Source organism: Bidens hawaiensis, unplaced genomic scaffold (genome assembly GCF_021521415.1).
Source record: "Bidens hawaiensis isolate Kalapana, Puna unplaced genomic scaffold, B.hawaiensis_p1.1 tig00009224_1, whole genome shotgun sequence".
In the NCBI taxonomy this organism is placed as follows: Eukaryota; Viridiplantae; Streptophyta; class Magnoliopsida; order Asterales; family Asteraceae; genus Bidens; species Bidens hawaiensis.
The window spans coordinates 220081-244361 of record NW_027491681.1 but is presented as its reverse complement, the minus strand read 5'-3'; the positions used below and the strand labels follow the sequence as shown (position 1 = coordinate 244361).

The 24281-nt window shown below is 39.4% G+C and overlaps 1 protein-coding gene across 1 annotated transcript; it reads left to right on the top strand.

Annotated features, from left to right (window-relative positions):
• Positions 1-8857: 8857 nt before the first annotated feature.
• On the top strand, positions 8858-16304 carry LOC143531697 (WAT1-related protein At1g70260-like). The gene is made up of 7 exons (XM_077026940.1): positions 8858-9313; positions 9643-9687; positions 9989-10105; positions 14932-15175; positions 15268-15426; positions 15519-15670; positions 16017-16304. The coding sequence occupies exons 1-7, from the start codon at positions 9108-9110 to the stop codon at positions 16153-16155; spliced, it is 1062 nt and encodes a 353-aa protein (XP_076883055.1). The 5' UTR covers positions 8858-9107; the 3' UTR covers positions 16156-16304.
• Positions 16305-24281: the final 7977 nt, after the last annotated feature.

Here is a 24281-nt window from a genome sequence, read left to right as displayed (position 1 = left end):
CCTCATGAGAAGCGTTGAGGGCTGCGCTCATAGCATCGTCATAAGACGTCTCCGTGAAGACTCGATGCACAACCTACAAAAAAGAAAATATACAAGTGTCAAAACCTTTTCTATTTACAAAGAAAAGCGTGAAGACATAAAGCTAAACATACCTGAGACAACGCTTCTCGAAGAAGCCATTCATTGGCAACCAGAGCCTCCTGGAGGGCAGCTTGAGCTTCGTTACGGGCGCGTTCGGCTTCACTTTTATTGAGGTTGGCAAGCAACACTTCTTTAGCCGCAGCCTCTTCGACGCCCTTTAGCTTCCGCTCAGTATGGTCAAGCACCCCCCTCTGGTCCAAGATCTCCTGGAGCTTTTTGGCGTCTTCCATCGCCAAGGCATCATGAGCCTGCTGGAGAGCCTCTAATTTGGCCTTAAGCTCCTCATTCTCCACGCGTAGAGGCTCAGCAACAGCTTCAACCTTGGTGGCCCTCTCGGTTGCGTTCCGTGCAGTTTCCTTAGCCAGCCGAAGCTGTTCATTAACAGCTTGGGCAGCCTTGGAACGGGCCTCGAGCCGGGCCTGAACTTCAACCTCGAGGGCCTTGAAGGCCTTCTCCTTTACCGCAGCCAATGCGGTAAGCTTTACGTTCTCCTCCCGGACAGCCCGCGCCCGAGCTACTTCCTGAAGGCGAGCTGCTTTTAACTTGTCGTTTTCACGACAAAGCAGCTCGACGCGCGGCTGCATCCGGGCCAGGAGAACCCGAAGCTCATTGGTTAGCCTACCCTCCTGGTAGCTAGCCATGGCTTCCCCCAACGCACCACTGGGAGCAGCGTGACGAGCCCATTCCACGCACTCCACAGGTGTGCGAAGGGTTGTTCCTCGGCGGATGTTCCATCGTGGAACATACACTTCATTGGAATCCGACACTGCAAAAAACATAAAGCAGTTAGGAAAAGATGATAAAAATATGAAAAGGGCCAAAAGAACCCTACGCACATGTATGGTCAACAACAGGCCGATAGCCGCCAAACCCATCACCTGAACCCAAGGGAAATCCATCCAAGAGGTCAGGCATATGGGAAGGAGGCAGAGGTTGGCGATAAGCCCCATGCATACCTGAAGGATCGGCCGTCGTTGCCGATGACGGAGGAGGCATGGTAACAGCCGCCGCGGTCGCCGCTACGGAATCCGCAGCAAAAGTAACCGCCGGCTCAGTGAAAGATGCGGTAAAAATGGCACTGACAGCCGGCGGTGATGTCATCACAGCTGGAACAGTCGGCTCAACGGAGTGAGCAACTGAACCAGCGGAAGCAGGCGCAGGCGTAGCCGCCTGGGTCGTCGCCTCAGGTAGGCTGACCAAGCCTACCGTCATGGGCGGAGGGATACTCCTCCCCGCTCCACCCTGGAATGCGTCAACATCCACGCCTGCACAAAGAAGATAAGTGTTAATGATATTAAGCTATGAAGTTACAAATAAAGTTTGTACTTACGGGTTTTCTTGAGCCTGAAAGTGCGGACAGGCGGGGACGAACCCGATGGAGCCGGCCTTTTTGTGCCGCTCACCGTCGTCATCCGGGGCTCTCCGGAGGTGACAGTCGCAGCCTCCGGAGCGGTGGTCTTATCACCACCGGGGTTCCCCGCCACCTCCTCGCTCTCGGCCTCTGAGTCAGACCGAGGCACCGGATCGGCAGTGGAGGCCACCTTCTCCTTTCCCTTCCCGCCGGCAGCCTTCTTCTTCCGCACCAACGGAGGACCATCTGCGGATTCCTCATCAGAACATACGATTAGAGGAATTCCAGCAGAGGTTTCAACATTGAGGGGTCGAGGGTTGAATAGCGCCTTACCTGGCCGCCTGGCGCTCAGGATCTCGTGGCCTTGCGGGTAGACCTCCACGAACCGATCCGCCGTTTGTTCTAGGATGGGCAACTCGTTCTCATCTAGAGCACGAGTACCCATCCGAGCGGGACTGTCACTCTCCCGCGGCTGCAGGAGCGACTGCAAATCGTTCCCCTCTGAAATAAACAGGAAAAAAGTTGGAAGAGATTCTAAATCAACAAAAAGAAACAGAGCATACCGTAAGGAACAGAGTTCGAACCGTATTCAAGGACGATTGGGATCTTTTGCGCATCCGCATCCTTCCACACCCTGCTCATCCCGAGCATCACCATCCCGGACTCCGCAAACCGGTAAACCGGAGATTGGACTCGGGATATCTTCGAGAACCATTCCGCCTCCTGGTAGTTGGAGGCGTGAAGGCTGGGAAGTGCTTGCCCATTCTTGAATTTCATGGCAAGGGGGATGGCGCGAGCGGAGATGTAGAAGAACTCCCGCTTCCACGAACGAAGACTGTGCTCGGTTGCGCAAATCTTCAAACCCTTAATCCGGGTTATCAGCGTATACCACCCCTGGATGCACCTCCAAGAGTAGAAGGTCATCAGGCGGTCGACATAGGGCTCAATGCCCAGAATCCGGCACACCCACTCGAAATGGCGAATCTTCGCGATCGCCATCGGGTGCACCTCGGTCAGGTGCACACCGTGCCTCTCCAGGACACGGTACACAAACTTTGTCAATGGGAACCTAAGATTCCCATAAACAAAGAATGCAGCATATACCCTGATCTTGCCTCTGGGGGCATCATACACCGTCTGATGGGGTTCAGGAAACTCAGGCTCGAGAGACTCGAGCATGAACTTCCTGACGACGTACTGATACAGATCGACAGGCAGAGCACACTGGCACTCGCCAGCAGTACTCTTGTCATCGGCGAACACCCCAGCCTCCTGGGCTGTAGATTCGAGATCACGAGAAGACATCTTGCAGATGAAAGAAGAAAACGATTTCAAGAGAATGCTCGACTGAAAGGTGAGTATTCGCCGGAAATTGTTTTGAAGATGAAGAGAAAAGTGAAAGTGTGGATTACAAAGAACCCTCTCCCCCTTTATATACTAATCGCAATTAATGCGAATGAATTTAATGCGAAGAAGAGAGAAATCGAAGGTGCAATGAAACTATGACACGTGGCAAAAAGCAAGCTGGCAACAGCTGTTGAAAGGACGCGTACCATTAATTTCGCGGCCACGATTCCCGAAAAAACGCGCCCATGCGCTTGAAAAAGCGTCTGGAATGACCATGTACTGTCACGTCACCATAACTTCCTGCACGTCCTGACAGTCAGAAGAAACCGTCGCACGACGTTTCAGAGGTTTGGACTGTTCTTATCCTTTCACCAACCCTTCGAATTTCAAAAATTCAAAAAGATTCAAAAGTAAGCGGGAAAATACCCCTTACCTTGGCAACCAAGTAACCATAAGACGGGTGCGGGTACAGTGTTAAGGCAAAACCCTTCACATACTTAGCACCTGCAGGGAATTGAAGCCAAAAATACCTTGGCAACCAAGTAACTATAAGACGGGTGCGGGTACAGTGTTAAGGCAAAATCCTTCACATACCTAGCACCCGCAGGGAATTGAAGCCAGGAATACCTTGGCAACCAAGTAACCATAAGACGGGTGCGGGTACAGTGTTAAGGCAAAACCCTTCACATACCTAGCACCCGCAGGGAATTGACGCCAGGAATACCTTGGAAGTAAAGTAACCGTAAGACGAGCGCGGGTACAGTGTTAAGGCAAAACCCTTCACATACCTAGCGCTCCGCAGGGAATTGAAACCAAGAAGGATCTTCTGGGCAATGCTTGCGGAAACGGAAATAACATCCCCGCATAGCGGGAACGTCGAGAACTACATTGTTTGAAGCTCCAGGATGGAATTGGTGGTTTTAACATAATTGATCACTATGTTCAAAACTACCAAAACCTCATGGAGAATCCACACAAGTGGGACTCAACGCTCCTGACTTGCGAGGAGGTTACAGACCTACCCGCATCATACCCAAAGATCAAGCTGGAAAGTCGGGAATTTCTGCAAGTGACAAGGACTTCCGCGGGAAGAATCCCCATGGAAAACCTTAAAAAACCCTTTTCAAAACCCTTTGCTTAAGTTCAAAAGTTCACCTCACTTTATTAAACATTCATGAGAAGAACATTGGACTGGGGGGACTTGAAGAGGTAGGTCCCAGCAGAGCCCAGTTTGACCCGCAAGACTCACCTTCAAAAGAGACGTCTGCGCAGAAACCAACTGGATACGCAGGACCCACCATGCTCAGAGACGTGACGTCCTTACGCGCAGTACGCAAGCTGTTCCCGCAGGAAATGCCTCCCAATGGTGAAGTACTCTGCCTGTTCCCGCAGCTGCGGATACAAGCCATCAGGGAAGGCCACCCGCGCAGCAAGGCTACACGCACAAGGCACTTAGCTCTCAATCATTCAGTGTCACCTGAAGGAATGAGCAAAGCCGGGAACAATCCCGCACAAAGGCGGGAGGGGGAATACTCCCGCCCAAATAAGCCAGTCCGTACGATACGGGAAGATCTTCTGTACTGTGCCTGACGAGGTATGGGCAAAAGATCTGACTAAAGATACGACAGCTTATTGACAACAGTATGGCGAGCAGCATGCTCCTGTACTGTATGTAACTATTAGCCGCTGCCTACTCACCAACTCCTGTCATACCACGTGCATAGCCGGCAGTTGGTGGAAAAGGAATAGTACACAGCAGGCCTGGTCACTGTCAGCCGCTGCCTACCCACCAACTACCAGCAGGGCACGTGCGTAGGCCACAGTTGGTAGAACAGGAATACTATTCAGCCGGCCACACCTCCTTGGAAACCTACCTTCGGCTATAAATACCCCAAATGGTATGATCATCTCATCTTATCATATTATCATCATATTATACCTGATATCTGCTCTAGCAATCTCTTAATATACATTTATATTTAAAGAGCAATCTAGTCTGATTCTCACGCCGGAGGGTGGTCACAAGGAGGAACCCCCCCCCCCTTCTCAGTGACAAGCTCACGGTGTCTGTTTTGCAGGTTATCAGAAGAACCATCTTTTCTGGGTCTAACCCCTCGTGGGAAACATCTATCTAACCCCCAGGTTACCCGTAATCTGCCCGGGGTCCGGTTAGTGTTTCTTCATTAATGTTACTAATTAATATATATATATTAAAAAGGAGATTTAACTCCACTAACAACATTACTATTCATTTTACTATTTATTATTTTAATATTTTATTAAGTATAACATTACTATTTATTATTTTAATATTTTCTTAATTATTATAACTATTAAACCACTAATCGTAATTTCATAAAAAAAATAATGTTTTTAGTTTCTTTATTTTTTTCAATTAACTAAAATATTTAACAAACTATTTTCAAACACAAAACTTTGGCAAGTGTCGACTTTACATGTTTAACTTGTCGGTTAAACGATTTTCTTATTTTATATAGTTTGTATTTACAATGACCGAAACTTCTCTCATGATTTAAAATTATCCCATTGTCGCACGGTTTTATATTCGCGTTTCAATGTTTGATACCTCACATTTATATTTTTTGTTGGCTCACTAATACAAGTTTACGAATTTGTGTTGGTAACACTGATATTAACCGAATTTGTATGGGTCTGCAGCTGTTAGAGGTGCACAAACCGGTTTTTTTAAAAAAACCGGTTCGGTTATTTACCGGACCGGTTTTTTTTGGCCCGGAAAAAAACCGGTTCGGTTAATAACCGGACCGGTTAATAACCGGTTTTTTGCTGTCAAAACCCTAACCGGTCTAACCGGTTAGGACCGGTTTAGAAACCGGTTAGAACCGGTTAATAAACCGGTTTTTTTATTAACCGGTTTTTTTTATTAACTGGTTTTTTTTATTAACCGGTTTTTTTTTTTTTTTTTTTTTAAATTTCGCGGTTTCAAATACGAATATTTGTTTTTTATATTTTGGTTTCAAATACAAAAAAAACGGGCATATAGCCGTTATAAACCGGTTAACCGGTTTTTCCATAACCGGTTAATAAAAAAAACCGGTTTTTCCATTAACCGGTTCGTTAACCGGTTTTGGATCTAGAACTTGTAACCGAAAGACGAACTGGCGGTTTCTAAACCGGTCAAACCGGTTTTTAAAAAACCGGTTTTCGTAAAAACCGGTTTCCGGTTTAAACCGGTAAACCGGTTCCCCAACCGGTTTTTTTGGCCATCTCTAGCAGCTGTAATGTACCGGTTTTTTTTGTTTTTACATACGATAATTTGTGGTATTTTGACATTGGCAGGTTTATTTCTTTTGTTTAGTTTCAATGTCGTAACTTGATACAGACTAACTCAACGTCAACTTGCAACGAGTTTATGGTTTAACGTTTTTAGTTATGTTTTTTTGTTCGGTTTAACGATCCCGCCGTGAAACGCGGGGTCCTAAAAACTAGTACTAATAAAAAAAAGTTATGCATGTGGTAGTTTAAGATAAATATAAAAACATGCATGTTATATTAATTTAATGTGGATTTCAAAGTATTTAAGTTCCTAATAACCCCAGTTTGATTCTGTCCGAAGGTATCCTATTTGTTAAAATTCAAAATTTGTGAATTTTAACAAACTCGGCTTTTAATGATTAAAAACGTTCAATTGTATTAATATTCGTCACGTTTCAATTTCTTCGGATGGATCATAAATGCTTGAAATGTTGGCAGAGGTAAACAATATGCATCCAGTTTAATTTTAAGCAATTAACTTTTTTTTTTTAAACAACCTATCTTGCATTTACGAGAATTTGAACCTACAACCTCACATTTACCGGTTATCTTGAAAAGAGAGGAAATTAATCTCATTTATGCATGCTTTTGGTTCAAAATTTAAATACTCAGTTAGATATTAGGCTTGGGCCTTGGATGGAATGGGTTCTGACCTACCCGTTCTTTTATTTATTGTGCCCATTCTTACCATATAAATCCGCTAATAAAGTTTTTCGGCCCAAAATAACTCATTATTGTAATCTGTAAACATCATGACCCAAGGCTAAAGGCCCAAATGAACCAAACTCTAACGGGCCAACCAAAACTAAACTAACACAAGCCCAGTCATAATAAGTTTTTAATAGTACTGGACCAAAACATAAACATGAAGATACATGAGCCCAATGACTCAACGCCCCCTCCCCCCACCAATAAATCGAACGGGTGACACTGTTTGTTCGATATCACCTCATAACAAACCATAACCAGAAGTAGCCGGAGAATCGGAGATGTATAACCACTTTGTTTAGCTTCTTTCGGTTTTCGATTACAGATTAAAAATATTTAATGGCCAGATCAAATGATTAACTGAATACAAAATCTTAAATCAACCCATGCATTTTAAGGAGCGCTGAAGTTAACATATTGTAACTGATCCGGTTCAGTTTGATTACATCAAAACCATAATCGAAAACCAAACTGTAAATTTCGGTTTTCAAAAAGTAGGTTAATCGAACCAATATCCAGTTTTTTGTTTGATTGGATTGGATTGTTGCATCTGGGTTTGTTTAGTAGTTCAATTAAGGGTTGCTTATTCCTGTTTTCCTGTTAACATGACATGGAATATTTATATAAACATTTTAGGATTTATTGTTTAATTTCAAAAGTTATCGTAAAAACAAGTTAGCCGTCTATAAATGGAAAGAATATTCACATTTCTATACACAAGTGGTGTTTATTAAAACTTATGGATAGTATAAAAAACACAAGCTTAGGCTTATGAGTGACGTTTTTCATTGAAATAAAAAATAGGCTTAGTAATCCTTTTGTCATCTTTGTAAACAGGCGACGTGGTACTTTGATTTGATATATCTATGAGTAATTAAAGGAGAAATAATAGTCGTAATACTTATTTTAATTAATAACTTAAATAATGTGTTTAAAGTAAAAATCCATGAGCAAGTATTTTTAATTATTTTGATTGACGTGTTTTATCTAGACACATTTTGATTTTGGTAGGGTCACTTGTAATAGGAGCCATAGAACTATGAAAGCAAATATATCGACATCATTATCTACTGGAAATATTGGACCTTCTTCTTTATCAAAATAATTAAATCCATATATATTCTATATATGCTCCTTTTATTTTAACAGTCTTTTTTCTATTTGGTGAAATAGCTTTTAGTTTTGTTTTGATATTTTGATCCATAATTGATCTTCATGATACACAGATTTAATTCCAAGCATCTAATATATCATCTCATTTATATTTTTAAATTTGCAACGATGGATACCATCTTCACGTGATCATTGTCTATATAATATCCGGCATTTCATACAAATCAATATTATTTACTTTATAAGAACTTACACATTATTTGGTTCATAGGATATAAATTTCGAGAATGTCACTATGGATTTGTTCCCACCCAATCATGTTTAATTGTAAAGTGTTCATCTCAGTAATCCAAATCCAATATGCTCAAAACATGTATCTTTGAGTTCGGGGATTTCTTATGAACCTATGATCTTGATATGTTGTCTATGATCCGTTGTCTTCAGAGACATGAACGACTTTTGTGTGTGTATGTGTTTGTTTACATATTAAGGTTCTTGAAACCACACTTGTGTGTTTTTGGGTTTAAATGAGGTTTTAGTTCTAATAATTAGTACAATTACGTTGCAAACCAAACACATCCTTAAACACAACACCCACATATAAAATCTCGTTATATGTCAATTTAAAACATTCTAATAAATATTTATAGAAATCAAACAATACTACGTTTTGGTTTAGCAACATCATAGAAATTAATCGAATACGATTTTAACAGAAAGGTGATTATTACAAAGAATTCTTTCATTCGTCAACTCGATCATGTCATAGTTTACCGTAATCAATTTTTTCATTCGTTGTTTATGTTACATGTTTAGACAATTAATCTTAATACATTATTCTTAAATTAATAAGGTAAAATAGATATATACCTGAATTGATTTTAAAAAAATGTATACATGCATAATAATCATATAATGTGGGACCTGTAATAGTAAAAAAGAAAATAAAAAATCGATGGAAATAGTTAGATTGCCTTCCCTATATATGATTGGGTCACTCGAGTTGCTGCAAAACCCTTAAAGAGTAGCTTCACCATTTCCTCAAAGGTTACACTCTCTCATACATCATTTTAAACCCTGATCGTAACCACCACTTTCAAGCCTGTCCACAACAAAATTCTTTATCTAGAGAGAGAGAGAGAAAGAAGGATTAATGGCGGAGACGACGGCTATGGTGGTAGGTGAAGTAGTGCCATGCATGTTAATGGCGCTTATGGAGTTTTGTAACATCGGATTGACCATCTTGGCTAGCACTGTCTTGTCGAAGGGGCTAAGTCCCTTCGTGTTCGTCGTCTACACCAATGCACTTGCTTCCATCCTTCTTCTCCCCTATAACACATTCATTGTTACTAGAAACAAGTTCGGTTCTTAACTTATATGTTACTTGTTGTGACGTTGAGTCATTAAGAGGCCTAATCGATTAAAAGATTAAAGATAGCCTTTGAATCTTAATTAAGATGTGTCTTTTAAGTGGCTTAAACACATCCTACCTCTTACTGATTCTAACGTGTGTGTGTGTGTATGTATCTACATTAAGAAAACACAATTAATCGTTCTTTATTATGATATCATGTCTACATACATCTAGCTAGTAAGATCTTGATCATAATAATGCATGCATGGAGAATATATTAATAAATATCTTCATAATACTAATGGTTGGTTTGTATATTGATATTATCTTGCAGGAAAGACGAACTTATAGGATCGTTTCTTCTTCTTGGTTTTGTGGGGTTTGTGTTCAATTAATCTCCATCTCTCTTTCTCAATTCTCACATGATAATAAAAGTTATTAATTAGCAATGAATATTCTTATGCATTCCATATTCCAACTTATGAAAATTAAAAAGTCTAAACGAAAGTGATTTTGTTAGGAAATTTAAAATATACATGTTATTATAATGATCAACGTTTAATTTCCGACTTAAATAATGCATGTTTGAAATGATCATATAATAAAACTTCACCTGGAGTTATAATAATTAGTTAGTTCGATCGTCTTATAAACTAATGGGAGTTTTTGTTTGGTGGTAGGGTGACGATGGCACAAAATCTAGCGTTTGTTGGATTGACTTATAGTTCTCCGATTGTTGCTATTGGAATGACTTGTTTAATTCCATCTATTTCCTTTATTATTGCGCTTCTTTGCAGGTACTACCGTGTTTAATTACTTTACTTTATTAATATGGATAATCTTAACATAGACTAACTTGAAAACAAATCCACATTTCTTAGAACATATATATATTAAACCTTTTTAGGAAAATGAACAAGAGCTAGAGATTATTTATCACATGCATACTTAGTATTTAAATTAACTTTTGTTAGAAAAATTAGGATACAAAATCAGCTTATTTATATTAACTTTTGTTAGAAAAATTAGAATAAAAAGAAGGGTGGTGGCACAACTTGTTGCCCGCTTACATGTCTCTTTATTGTAATTGAATCCTTTTATTTGAAATGACAAGCAATATATTACAAAAAAATAATAAAAAAAAAAAGATAAAAATCAAGTTACATGTATAGACGCACACTCTTAGTATTTGCATATGGGTCTTAATTAAGTGAAATTGTTCACACCAGTTAGTTTATATTTTAATGATTAATGGTTAAATTTATTTGTCCGTTAAACGTCACTTAATTATTTATTTGACACAATATATATAAAATGGAGAACGCCACGAAAATTAGATTCAGAACTGGTGGCTCCCAAAGCACCATGGAAAGACAAACTGACGTCAGCTTTGTTTGGCCTCTCATGTGGTCGTGAATTAATCAAGGCATGCACTAAAAACACAAAGAATATGACGTATTTTAAGTTGGTTGAGTTAATTAAAAACTTGTCAATTATCGTCTTTATGAAACTTCTTTGGCCTAGGCCTAGCTAGTGGTACAACATGTTTGGCCTAGAGGCATGCATTAAATATTTAAATCACGTATTTATTAAAAAATGTGATCTATATATATACATAAGTTTTATTATGAGGTTGTTTTATATTATTTGTTTTTAATATTTATCTATTTTTAAAATTTTTATTTTTTTTATTGTATGAAAGTTAGTAATATACTTATGGTTTGATATTAAATTGTTTCACAAATAAATGAGATGTTCTAACCCGATTTAAAAGCTATATGAGTTTAATGAGACCCAAAAACCGTTTATTTTTTTTTACAATAAAATTGGTTTTTTAATTATAAATAATATATAGCTTTTTTTAAATAAGTCATATATTAATTTTTAGTATATCCCTACTTTATAGGATTTTTATATCAAATATTTGGTGAGATTAGTTTTTAATTTAATGAGATGTTATAACCCATTTAAAAAATATATGGATTTGATAAGATCCATACCCGTGAATTCGGGTCAAATGCATGAGAAACCTCAATTTAAAAGTCAAGCAAATCTGGTGACTCCAAAAAAAAGGGGGGGGGGGACCAAATCGTGACACACAAGATTTTTATGTTTTCGTTTATATATATTACTAGTTTTTATCCCCCGTATTACGGGGGTTATTTTATATTGTTTGTTCTAATATTTATTTATTTTTTTAATTTATATATTTTTTATTGTATGAAAGTTAATAATATACTTTTGGTTTGATGATAAATTGTTTCATAAATAAATGAGATGTTATAACCCGGTTTAAAAGTTATATGGTTTTGATAAAACCCAAGACCCGTTTATTTTTTTTTACTATGAAATTGGTTTTTTAATTATAAATAATATTTATGAAAGTTAATAATATAGTTATGGTTTAATGAGACCCAAGACCCGTTTATCTTTTTTACTATCAAATTGGTTTTTTAATTTAAATAATATATATATATATATATATATATATATCTTTTTTAAAATAAATAAGATATTATTTTTTATTATATCCTAATTAATAGAATTTTTACATAAATAATTTGGTGAGAATAATTTTTAATTTAATGATATGTTATAACCCGTTTAAGGAATATCTGGGTTTGGTAAGACCCATACCCATGAATTCGGGTCAAATGCATGAGAAGCCTCCATTTAAAAATCAAGCAAATCTGTTGACTCCAAAAAAAAGAGGAGCGACCACATCGCGACACCTAGGATTTTTATGTCTTCGTTTATATATATTATAGATTATTGATGTGTGTGTAAAGTTACAAATTTTCCATTCTTAGAAAAATAATAATTAGTCGACGTATTTATAGAATTAGGGGTGTACATGGACTGGACTGCGTGAGAACCCGCCCTTGTTCATCTGTTAGGCCTTTGACAGACAAACAGACGGCTTACGAACACTCAACCGAACGAAAATTCATATCCATGTCCGTCCATGTAAAAACTGAATTTGTCTGCATCTGTCCGTGTCTGTTCGGGACATTAATGAACAAACAAACACATGAACATTAATGAACAATACTGGATAAACATAAACGGTTACATATTAATTCAAACATAAATCTAACGGGCGTTACTAGATGGAAATTTTTTTGTCCATGTCCGGTTCGTTTATTAAACTGACAAACATAACCGAACTTTATGCCGAATGAACGACCGAATGGCTGCCGAACGTTCGATTCGTTTACATCCCTATATAGTATACTTGTACTATCGAGTATGTCTTAATTAAGATGCAAAAATCTATTAAGATCGGTGATTGTTTTTAAATCTGTAAGCCCCGTTACCGGTAGCACTACTTTGTATGTTGGATTTACTCATGAACGCAGTTCTAAATATCAGAGTTAATAAAAACTTTCGCGGAATAATAAAACTTCAACCATAGCATTTTACATAACCATCAAATCATGTCTTATAAAACATTCGTAGTCAATTAAAACAAAACATAGTCTTTAAAACATCACAACATTTCTCCGAGATGCCAGTATCTTCGATTCCATGCCATGTGTCTTCAGTCACGCGAACTGCCTCAACCTATTTGCCTGCGTGCATACTAAAAGTCAGCTACGCTGAGTGAGTTCTAGTTAATCACATAACTTACTTTTCATACACATATACGTGCCCGAAGGTACGCATTACATACATATCAAGATCAGCATTCGTCCATACACATTCATATCTATCCATACATTATAAAGGGCGTTTCACCCCACATACCTCGGATATTATTAGAGTCCGGTCACCCGGCATCCTCGGATATTATTAGGGTTCGGTAACCCTGCATCCTCGGATATTATTAGGGTCCGGTCACCCTTCATCCTCGGATATTATTAGGGTCCGGTACCCTTCATCCTCGGATATTATTAGGGTCCGGTACCCTTTCTTCCATAGCTTTATACTATACCTGTCCTTAAATACTTTTCCTGACAATACGTGCAATCTCCGAAGAGCGTTCCCATACCATTAACATATCATACGTACATTATGCATACATCATGAATATTCATACATGCATCTTATCTTACATCATACGTAAATCGTACAAGGCATACACTTACCACTTAAGGTAAGTGTATTAACTATCACATCGAGTATGCACACAGCCCCGAAAACATAACAAGGAAGTGGGGCTAGAAACTCACTTCAATGCGGTTGCGTTCACCATTTACGGTTATTCCCTTCTTGAGCTGTGCACGACTAACTGTATAATAATTATACGTTTTAGTAAACTATCACTACATATATCGCCTTTCTAGTTTAATTATTACCCTCAACGAACGGAGGGCCGGGGGCAGCGCCCCTTGCAGCGGGGTTCTAGGGGCGGCAGCCCCTAACGGGGTCCAAGGGGCAGAGCCCCTGGCTGGGGTTAAGCTGTCTTAACCCATTTTCCATTAGGATTTTGAATCACTAAATAATTTGCTACTTAAAATCCAAGGGCTTATTTGTAATTAAATCATTCTTTTCTAAGTCCAGGGACTGTTCTGTCATTCTATCAAACTTCTGGTTTGTTACTTGGTTCTTAACGAATTGTGTTATCTTAACGAACTGATCCATGCAGCGAATTGAACCCTTTAACGAACTAGTTATTAAGCGATCTGGATCCTATAACGAATCAGTCCATAGCGAACTAGTCCACATAGCGAATCAGTCTAGGTAACGAATTGGACCTTCTAATTCGTTGTTTCCTTAACGAATGACTATAACGAATTGGGGGTTAATTCGTTATCTTCTCCTTAACGAATCTGGACGCGAACTAAGGCCAGTTCGTTATTCTTTCCTCAGCGAATCAACTTAACGAATTGAACACAAACTGTAGCTAGTTCGTTATGTTCCCATAGACGAACAAGCTAGCGAATCACCATTAATTCGTTAAATCCCCGTAGCGAACTAGGGTTAGGTCAGGGATTGTCAGAACATTCCCTGACATCCTCGTATTAACTTTTTCGGTGCCGCCTTTCGGAAAAACGAGTTTTAACTCGTTTTTCACCGTTTTTCGTCCCGTTCGATCCAGATCTGAGCTAGGATGACCCCTAAGCTCATCATAGGTTCAGATTATACCCGATTCCACCCGGATCTCGTGACTTAAATGGTTTAACGGTGTCGGCTCGTCGTTTCGTGACTATATCTAACGGGTTTAAGCTCATACAATAATAAACTATCATTACCTCGGGTTGGTGCTCGGATTCTTTCTTGGTTTTGGCTAGAGAGAGAGAGAGCTTAAGTGTGTGTTTTGAATGGTGTATGGAATATGTGTAAATGAGGAATTTAGTGGTGTTTATGGTTTATATATTTAGGGATCATGGGCTTAAGCCCATGGTCTTTCCTTCTTTCTTTTCATAACCCAAGTCCATAACCCATATTCATTCACCCAACACTAGCCCAACTCATACTCTAATCATCTAAACCGATGACGACCCACTATCAAATAAACGAAATTTATTTTATCATTATAACCAAAAGCAGGATGTTACAAAATCCTACGGGTGACAAACATAAAAATAAAAAGTCGCTAAAAATAATCTAAACGTTAGTATATATATACTACGAATGTCCGAAAGTTAAGGATCATTAACTCATTGTTAATTATTAATAGGAAGACAAAGGTTGATTTGAGAAGTTCAAGCAGTCGAACAAAATTGATGGGCACGTTAATATCAATCATGGGAGCTGTGTCGATGATGCTTTATAGGGGTCCGGTGGTGAAGGACCCTTCAACACGTCTTCAACTGGCTACTCCTCGATTCTTTGTATTCTTATCTAGAAATGAAAACTGGCTTCTTGGTTGTAGTCTTTTCGCATCCGCATCATTATGTTACTCAATATGGAACATTATTCAGGTGCGCAATCCATGAACATATACATTGGTCGTAGTGAACCCATGAACATGGAATATTGATCATTAAGCATACATGTATTTTATTATTGTCAGGTGAAAACTCTTGAAAAATGTCCTGACGTAATGACAATGGCTTCTAGTTATAGCTTATTTGGCACATTTCAATCCGCTTTGCTTGCTATCGTACTAGAAAGAGACCCAAATGCTTGGAGGCTACAATTCGACATGGGACTCCTTGTCATCATCTTAACGGTAATTAGCAACCTTAGTTACGGTGTCATTATTTACATGTCGTTATTTCAGCATAAACCCGCAATTTAAGTTTTGTTTTAATACCCAAATAGGCTATATTCGGAAGTCTAATAAAAAGTCATGTACATATATGGTGCATAAGAAGAAAAAGTCAGTTTTATGTTACCATGTTCAAGCCTCTTGGAGTTCCAATTGCTGGCATGTTTGGTTGTGTTTTCTTCGCTGAAACATTTCATTACGGAAGGTACGTACATACACAATACTAAATTAATTAATATTACTCCATCTAAACCTATTTTTTTTCTCTCTCTTTGAACCAATTACTATAAGTCAAGCTATACGTACACCACGAACATGCTAACCACCCTCCGTTGCCATATTATACAAATGGTACGAGTCAAACAGACCGTATGGGGGTTATATGAGGTCATAATGCTAACACGTCATACTGTCAATTATATGGTTCATATGAGGTGACGTATGTTAGTACATAGAAAATAACTAACGTGATAGAGCACGCCACTTTATACTACTCGTATGGCGATTAGGGTGGTGTGGCACCCTTGCTAATTTTCAATATGTGAATGCAGCTTGATGGCCGCAGCGATATCTGGAATTGGATATTACGTAATGATGTGGGGTCAAATTAGAGAGGATGAAAGTAAGAGGGGCAAAGCTGATCTTTTGGAAGAAAAAGTCCCTCTTTTGCAACAAGAAGACCAGGTTTAATGTAGAGGGGATTTTTTCTTTTCTTTTTTTTACATATATGTATGTAAATATATATGTATAGACACAAGGGTGTATTTTAGATGCCCTATGAGCATGTATCATATTAAATGTACATTACCATACCTTTACTACCGCAATCGTGGTTTCTAAGGTTTGCACATGTTTTCTTATTTGTTGTCGCATGTAATTATTATAAGTATTGTATGACTATTGTTGTTTTTGGTGTGTTTAATAATTAATGATACGAGACGCAAACAAGTTATATGAAAATTCACCAACTATAAAACAACATTTGAAAAACAAAATAAATTTGGGTCATGACAACAGTCGGCCCATTGGATTTCTGGCGAGTATGGGCCAGACAAAATATATCTTTTTCATTTGATTTGATTTCATATATTGCTTAATTAATAGAAGTTTTTAGTTGATAATCATGCATCTAAAAGATTATTTAGTCTAATAAACTTATCATCAATACCACCGGTATCTTGATTATTGAAGAGGTATGTACCCGCCTCAACACCGAGCGAGGCGGGTCAACCCACAAGATATAGACAAGAGGCTTGAAATCAAGACATTATGAAGGCACAAAGCCAAAACCTATGCGCATGGCGCATATCACATATGCTCACGCGTATCACATGCTCACGCGTATCACATGCTCACGCGTATCACATGCTCACGCGTATCACATGCTCACGCGTATCACATGCTCACGCATATCACATCTGCGCGTGGCGCATCCGCGCGTGGCGCATATCACATGCTTGTGCATATCACATCTGCGCATGAAACATCTGCGCGTGAGAATAAAGAGAAGACCTCGCGCATCCTCAGGATAGGCGCATATCACACATGCACATAATCAACCTCGTCCTTATCCAAATTAGGGTAAGGACAACCTTGATTGTGCACGTCAGACAACCTTCCAGAAGGTATCTTTTTAAGGAATAAGAATATGCTGACGTTGACAGCTGCCAATGAAAGGTGGACAACTCAGCAAAACCCATGTGCAACTAACCAATGAAAAAGCACCAGGTGTCCCAAGGACACGTGGCGCGAAGCTATAGGAGGAGGCCAAAAAGGCCCTAATTGGGTCTGAGCCCAATCATTGGAAACCCTAGCACTATAAATACCACATCAACTCCACAAGGAGAGAGATACCCTATTACACAGTATTCAGCTATATTAAGCAATACACTCCAATTTCCTTACTCTCATATTATTATCTTCTCCTACAAACTCTTATTCTCACACCGGAGGGTTACCCCAAAGAGGACCCCTCTGTCCCTTTCTGAGGGGTAAGTTTACGGTGCTGTTCATTTTGTAGGTGAAAGAACCCAGATCCCAGAGAACCATCGGTGAAATAGCATAATCACACCCGAGGAAAGTAGATCGTCTACCAGTGAGTCGATCCACGTTTCTTCATTGGCGCCATCCGTGGGAGGTCTGCCCACTTTTTGAGGCAGGGAAGAAAAGGAAAACTTGGAGGTAAACTCCTGGGTTTTCTCAAGTTCCCTCGCCTGAGTAGGAGGATCCTGAGCAACAGGGGCAACATCTTTCTTCTGTTTCTTACTGGCCCCTGCGCCAGTTTTCCCCTTAGCTTTACGCTTTAGTTGGGGCAACTCAGCCTCCTCCTCCTCTTCCGCGAGCTCCAGCTCGTAGTTCTCAAGCGCGTCTACAATACGTGCAACAGAAATGTTAGCCAAATTTGGTATTATAAAGGCATAAGCATAAGTACAAAGGCTTACCAGGCGCATCGCTGTCAAAGAGAAATCCCAGATCAACAGGGATGAACATGTCATCGAAGCGATCGGGAAAGCCAACCTCCCCAGCGCCCAGCGCGACGGAGCCACCCTCCATATGCTCATCATAGGCGGCGTGGACATACTCCTTGCTGACTGCACAAAACAAGTCAAATGATATCAGCAAAACGAATTATATTCGCGCAGAAGTAATGCAATGAGTTAACTTACACAAGCCGTCAACTTGGATAACGGGCTCAGTCGCGCTGTCAGCCCACCTCCTGCTCATACCAACCCCCACCAGCGCCTCCTCGCAAATGTTCTTGGCGGGGGATGGTTCGGCAGTCAACTTTTTAACCCAGGCGCCAGTTGGGTTCTTGAAGACACCCACATCCGCAGGCGCAGAAGAGATCGCGCGCATGGTCATGCGGATGGGGATCACACCAGCCCTGATATAGAAAAATCTCTCAGACCAGTCATGAAGGCTCTTGAATGAAACAGTGCAGCATTTGACCTTCTGACTGCGAGGAATAAATGAGAACCAAGAATCTTGGATCTTGGGCTTATAAAAAAACTGAAAGCGCCGAGGGGTGGGCTCCTCGCGCTGAGATTTGCACATGAACTCAAAGTGAGTCATGCGCACGAGTCCAAACGGATGGACTTGGGATATATGAATCCCATAAAACCTTAGCAGCGCACCCACAAACCTTGTCATCGGGAGACGAAGGTTGCAGTGCGTGAAAAAATGGCAATAAAGGGATATATAGCCGGTGGGCGGGTCCGCCGCCGTTTGCCCGGCCGCCGGCAGCATGCAGCCATACTCAGGGAGAAAACCCTGAGAGGCAATAAGGCTGTCAAAATCGGACTGCCTCAGTTTACAGGGGATCTCATCCCACTTCTTCACTGCCTTGGTTTTTCCTACCTCCTCCGATGAGGCCTCAGCAGCCCTCTTCCCCTTGCCGGTCTTCTTCAACGTAGACATTACTAACGATTTCACACGGCGATGGCTGGGGGAGATTGTGTTGTCTGAGCTATCAGACATACAACTGTAAAATCGGACAAAGGATGCTTTTGAAGAACAGAGACCTGGAAGCAGAAGACAGGCAATCGGAATAGAATGAAAGGAAAAAGCTCGGAATAAACAACAAGGAAGATGAAGGATAAAAACTCAAAAGGGCTTGCTTTTATAGGCCCAGGAGAGAGAAAAATTGGTACTGATCGGACTTCACGCGCCCCCACTCGCAGGTGTAAGCCAACGCGAGCGCGACACGTGTCCCTGACACTGTGTGAGGGGACACGAAAAGAAACTATACAGGTGCTGCCAGAGTTCACGCACCACCACTCGCGGGTACGGACCAACGCGAGCGCGACACGTGTTCCTGACACTATGTGAGGGGACATGAAAGGCAACTGTAGCACCTCGAGCACACGAAAGGTCTGACACGTCTCCATCACTGACGCATGTCAGCAACAACCAACCACGTACAGGGACGATTCGTTTTCAACCAAAAGGATAGAATTTCGTGCAACGATGAGTAATAAGAAGATAAAGACAAAACCCTACTAAAAGAGCAAACTATTAAGTCTAATATCTATCTTCCCTTGCTCGCGCGAGACAAGACACACATTAGACTGGGGGGGCTTGAAGAGGTATGTACCCGCCTCAACACCGAGCGAGGCGGGTCAACCCACAAGATATAGACAAGAGGCTTGAAATCAAGACATTATGAAGGCACAAAGCCAAAACCTATGCGCATGGCGCATATCACATATGCTCACGCATATCACATATGCTCACGCATATCACATATGCTCATGCATCACATGCTCATGCATCACATGCTCATGCATCACATATGCTCACGCATATCACATGCTCACGCGTATCACATGCTCACGCGTATCACATGCTCACGCGTATCACATGCTCACGCGTATCACATGCTCACGCATATCACATCTGCGCGTGGCGCATCCGCGCGTGGCGCATATCACATGCTTGTGCATATCACATCTGCGCATGAAACATCTGCGCGTGAGAATAAAGAGAAGACCTCGCGCATCCTCAGGATAGGCGCATATCACACATGCACATAATCAACCTCGTCCTTATCCAAATTAGGGTAAGGACAACCTTGATTGTGCACGTCAGACAACCTTCCAGAAGGTATCTTTTTAAGGAATAAGAATATGCTGACGTTGACAGCTGCCAATGAAAGGTGGACAACTCAGCAAAACCCATGTGCAACTAACCAATGAAAAAGCACCAGGTGTCCCAAGGACACGTGGCGCGAAGCTATAGGAGGAGGCCAAAAAGGCCCTAATTGGGTCTGAGCCCAATCATTGGAAACCCTAGCACTATAAATACCACATCAACTCCACAAGGAGAGAGATACCATATTACACAGTATTCAGCAATATTAAGCAATACACTCCAATTTCCTTACTCTCATATTATTATCTTCTCCTACAAACTCTTATTCTCACACCGGAGGGTTACCCCAAAGAGGACCCCTCTGTCCCTTTCTGAGGGGTAAGTTTACGGTGCTGTTCATTTTGTAGGTGGAAGAACCCAGATCCCAGAGAACCATCGGTGAAATAACATAATCACACCCGAGGAAAGTAGATCGTCTACCAGTGAGTCGATCCACGTTTCTTCAATTATTAATTACATTTGAAGAATATATTAGTTCTTTCACAGGAAAAATAAAGTAGAATAATGTATTTATGTAGAATATTTAAGAGGTGAAAGCACTACTCCTTGCACTCATTCAAACCTTTTTGCTTTGAATCATATTCTTATTCTGTTGAAATGCTACATATGAATAATGACACCCCAACCCCTATCCAGTATGATACTTATAAGATAATCATGTTTGTAACTTGCGAGAAAACACGGTCACTTATCAATTGATAGCTAATTAATTATTATATCTATTAGCGTATAAACTTGTAAACTTTAAAATATCATCACACATTATGTAAAAATAAAATAAGGGAATTTTTCATTAAATCAAATAAGTATGTGAAAGACCAACACGAATTTTAGTGAACAAATCTGCAAGCTAATTAATCTGAGTACGAATATGAGACAAGTGTATCAAGCCATTGATCTTGAGGTTTCCCTTGCACAAAATGATTGTTTAAGTCAATGTGCTAGCTATATACAAGCTAGCTAGGACAACATCTTTTGTACTTGGGTATTCATTGATTTGAGATAATTGCCTAAACTTATCTAGACATTTGTCTGAGATAATTATTTTTCTTTCTTGCAAGATTTTATTAAAAGTTTGTTTGTTTTTTTTTTCTCTTGAAGGTAAAATTCATTTTCTTGGTTTCGTTTGTGGAGTAAATTAATGTGATTTGAAGAAAATAAATTTAAAGGATTGTGGTAGTATTGGGTTCATATGATATGAATGGGGTGGGGCTGGGGCTGGGGCTGGGGCTGGGGCATGAGTACTCGTACGAACTGAGACGACTAAAAGTTGACAGACACAAACACAGACAGAGAGATGCTCTCTTTCTCTGCTTTTATTTCTTTCTTTAAAGAAAGAATCCTCTCATCCTCCTCATAAACAATCAATGTATTTTCCTTTATCTTTCTTTATCTTTATCTTTATCTTTATCTTTATCTTTCTTTCTTTTATTTTTTTTAATAAAACTAGTTGTCTTGTTCAAGGAAGGAAGAAGGTTTTCTGATATAACTTACTTGATATTATTATTATTATTATTATTTGAAGAAGAAGAAGAAGAAGATTAAAATTAGAAAAGGATGGGAGCAGCAGGAGGAGCAGCAGCACCACCTAAACAAGATGATCAGCAGCCACACCCTGCTAAAGATCAGCTTCCTAATGTCTCTTACTGCATCACCAGTCCACCACCAAGGGAGTAAGGGTGGTTTACATACTAATGTAAATTAGTTAATTCTAATTGATACCATTGTCGAATAAGGTTTGGTATTTAATTTAATATAATATCACTAACTCAAGCACATAAGTCGAATGTCATGACGTGTTAGAATTTCCAAGAATTACCACTTCCCAATTATTGTGTGTTTTAGTGCACACGTTTAAGCGAAACATGAACAGATCGAAAGGAAAAGAGAGACAAATTCATGGTTACAAGAGTTCTCAAAAGATCTTACTTGTGGGCGAGGGCGATTTCTCATTTTCTGCTTGTTTGGCCCGAGCCTTTCACACTGCTGAAAACATCGTTGCTACTACCTATCTCAAAAGAAGTAAGCTTACTTAACTTCAAAATTGATTTATTTAATCTTAATAACAAGCATTACTAAGTAGTCGTTTATGTCATTGATGATGCTTTTAATTATAATCTCATATCATTTGTTACAGAGTCGTTGCTCAAGAAACATTGCACAAGCATACCGCACCTTGAGGAGCTGGAAAACTTAGGTTGCTTATTGTTTTACAAGATTGATGTCCACAATATGCACACTCATCCCACTTTAAAGAACATGAAGTTCGACATCATCATCTTCAACTTCCCACATGCTGGTCACTTTCCTCATTTATGTGAACGTGATCCCGAATTAATCAAGTAAGATCATGCACTACAACAAAAATAAAATATAAAAAGCGAGTAGATAACACGGACGGTCCCTGTGGTTTGGTCCAAATTTTGGAATTCGTTCGTGAAGTTTCAAAGTTATGGATTTTGTCCCTACCAACATTTTGCCGGTCCATAAACTTAACGGAGTTAAGTTTTTCTGTCAAACCAAGTAAAGTTACCATTTTACCCTTCTTAAAAATAACATTCATCGGATTTATATATATATATATATATATATATATATATATATATATATATATATATATATATATATATATATATATATTTGGTTATATATATATATATATATATAATAATAATAATAATAATAATAATAATAATAATAATAATAATAACTGTTATTATCATATAAAAAGAGGTTGGACTACCTGGATTCAGATTATTTATTTTTATTTTTTGTAGAAATAAGGGTAAAATGGTAAAGTTACATGGGTTTAAGAGAAAAACTTAACCCTGCTAAGTTTTGGACCAAACTACACGGATCATTTAGTCTATAATGCCTAATGAATTATAAGTATGTATGTGTGACATGCAGGATGCATAAGGGGTTGGTAAAAGCTTACTTTAAAAGTGCTAGCAAGATGTTGAGTAAAAGGGGTGAGGTGCATATGACACATAGAGAAGGCACTCCATATAACAGGTGGAATGTTGTTTTGTTGGCTGCTAAAGCTGGTCTTACTTTGAAGGAGAGAGTACATTTTGACAAAAGTGATTATCCCGGTTATCATAACAAAAGAGGAGGGGATATCAATACCAACAAGGGTTTTCCTATAAAATGTGCTTCTACTTTTAAGTTCGCTCCTCATGTACCGAAGGTGGTTCGTCATGGTTATGATGATGTTTCTAAGAAAAGATGAAGTTCGTGCATTGTTGATGAATGATCAAGAATTGTATGATCGTGTGCTCGAGATGCTGGAGATCTTCAAGATGTAAGTTTCTGGTAAATACAATATGTGAATGGAGTGACTTAAGAGAGATTAAGGGATTACATATTGTGTTATGACTTTGAATATGTTGCTAAGGTCTTTAGGAATATTGCTATCTAGTGTTAACCTTGACAATGACATGTATTTTGGAGTCTTAGATGATATTTTGGAGTTTATGGGAAGGAATTTCTGGGTAACAATCTTATATCTTTCTTGGAATCGGATTCGGTTTCCGAGAATTCAAGGTCTTGGTTGGGGCTTTTAAATCTTGTATTGCTATTACTATTGAAATACGGTCTTAGCTTAAAAGACAAATACCGATATAATATTGATATATGGTCCAAAGATCAATATCAATATAGACAATGCTTGAATATATTGATTGTTAGTAGGTATTTTAATAAATTTAATGGTTAAAAATGTGAATCTTTGATGCAACATTAAACACCAGGCAATGCCAAGCTCTAGAATCAACATGCAACAGTGTACAAATACTTATTACTACAACAGTGTAAAATACTAATTGCAACTTGAGATGTACAAAAACACGGGTTCCGGAACCGGTTTGACAAGAACAATAACCGGTTCCTACCTGTACTTTAGGATTGAAACCAGTCTGATCTTTGATTTTCTTCAAACCAGTTTCAAACATAACTTGTTTTTTACTTTTGTTGACCCAAACCAGAATAGGTTCCAACCCTAATCGATTTCAGCAAAAAACCAAAATCTATACACCTCTAATTGCAACGCATGAAACCCAAGAGATCCAACAATTTCTTTGTGAATCTCATGGCCAAATATAACCATGACCCAACCGGTTATTTTGTCCTTTACCCTACCGGTTAGTTATTAATTATTCTCTTGC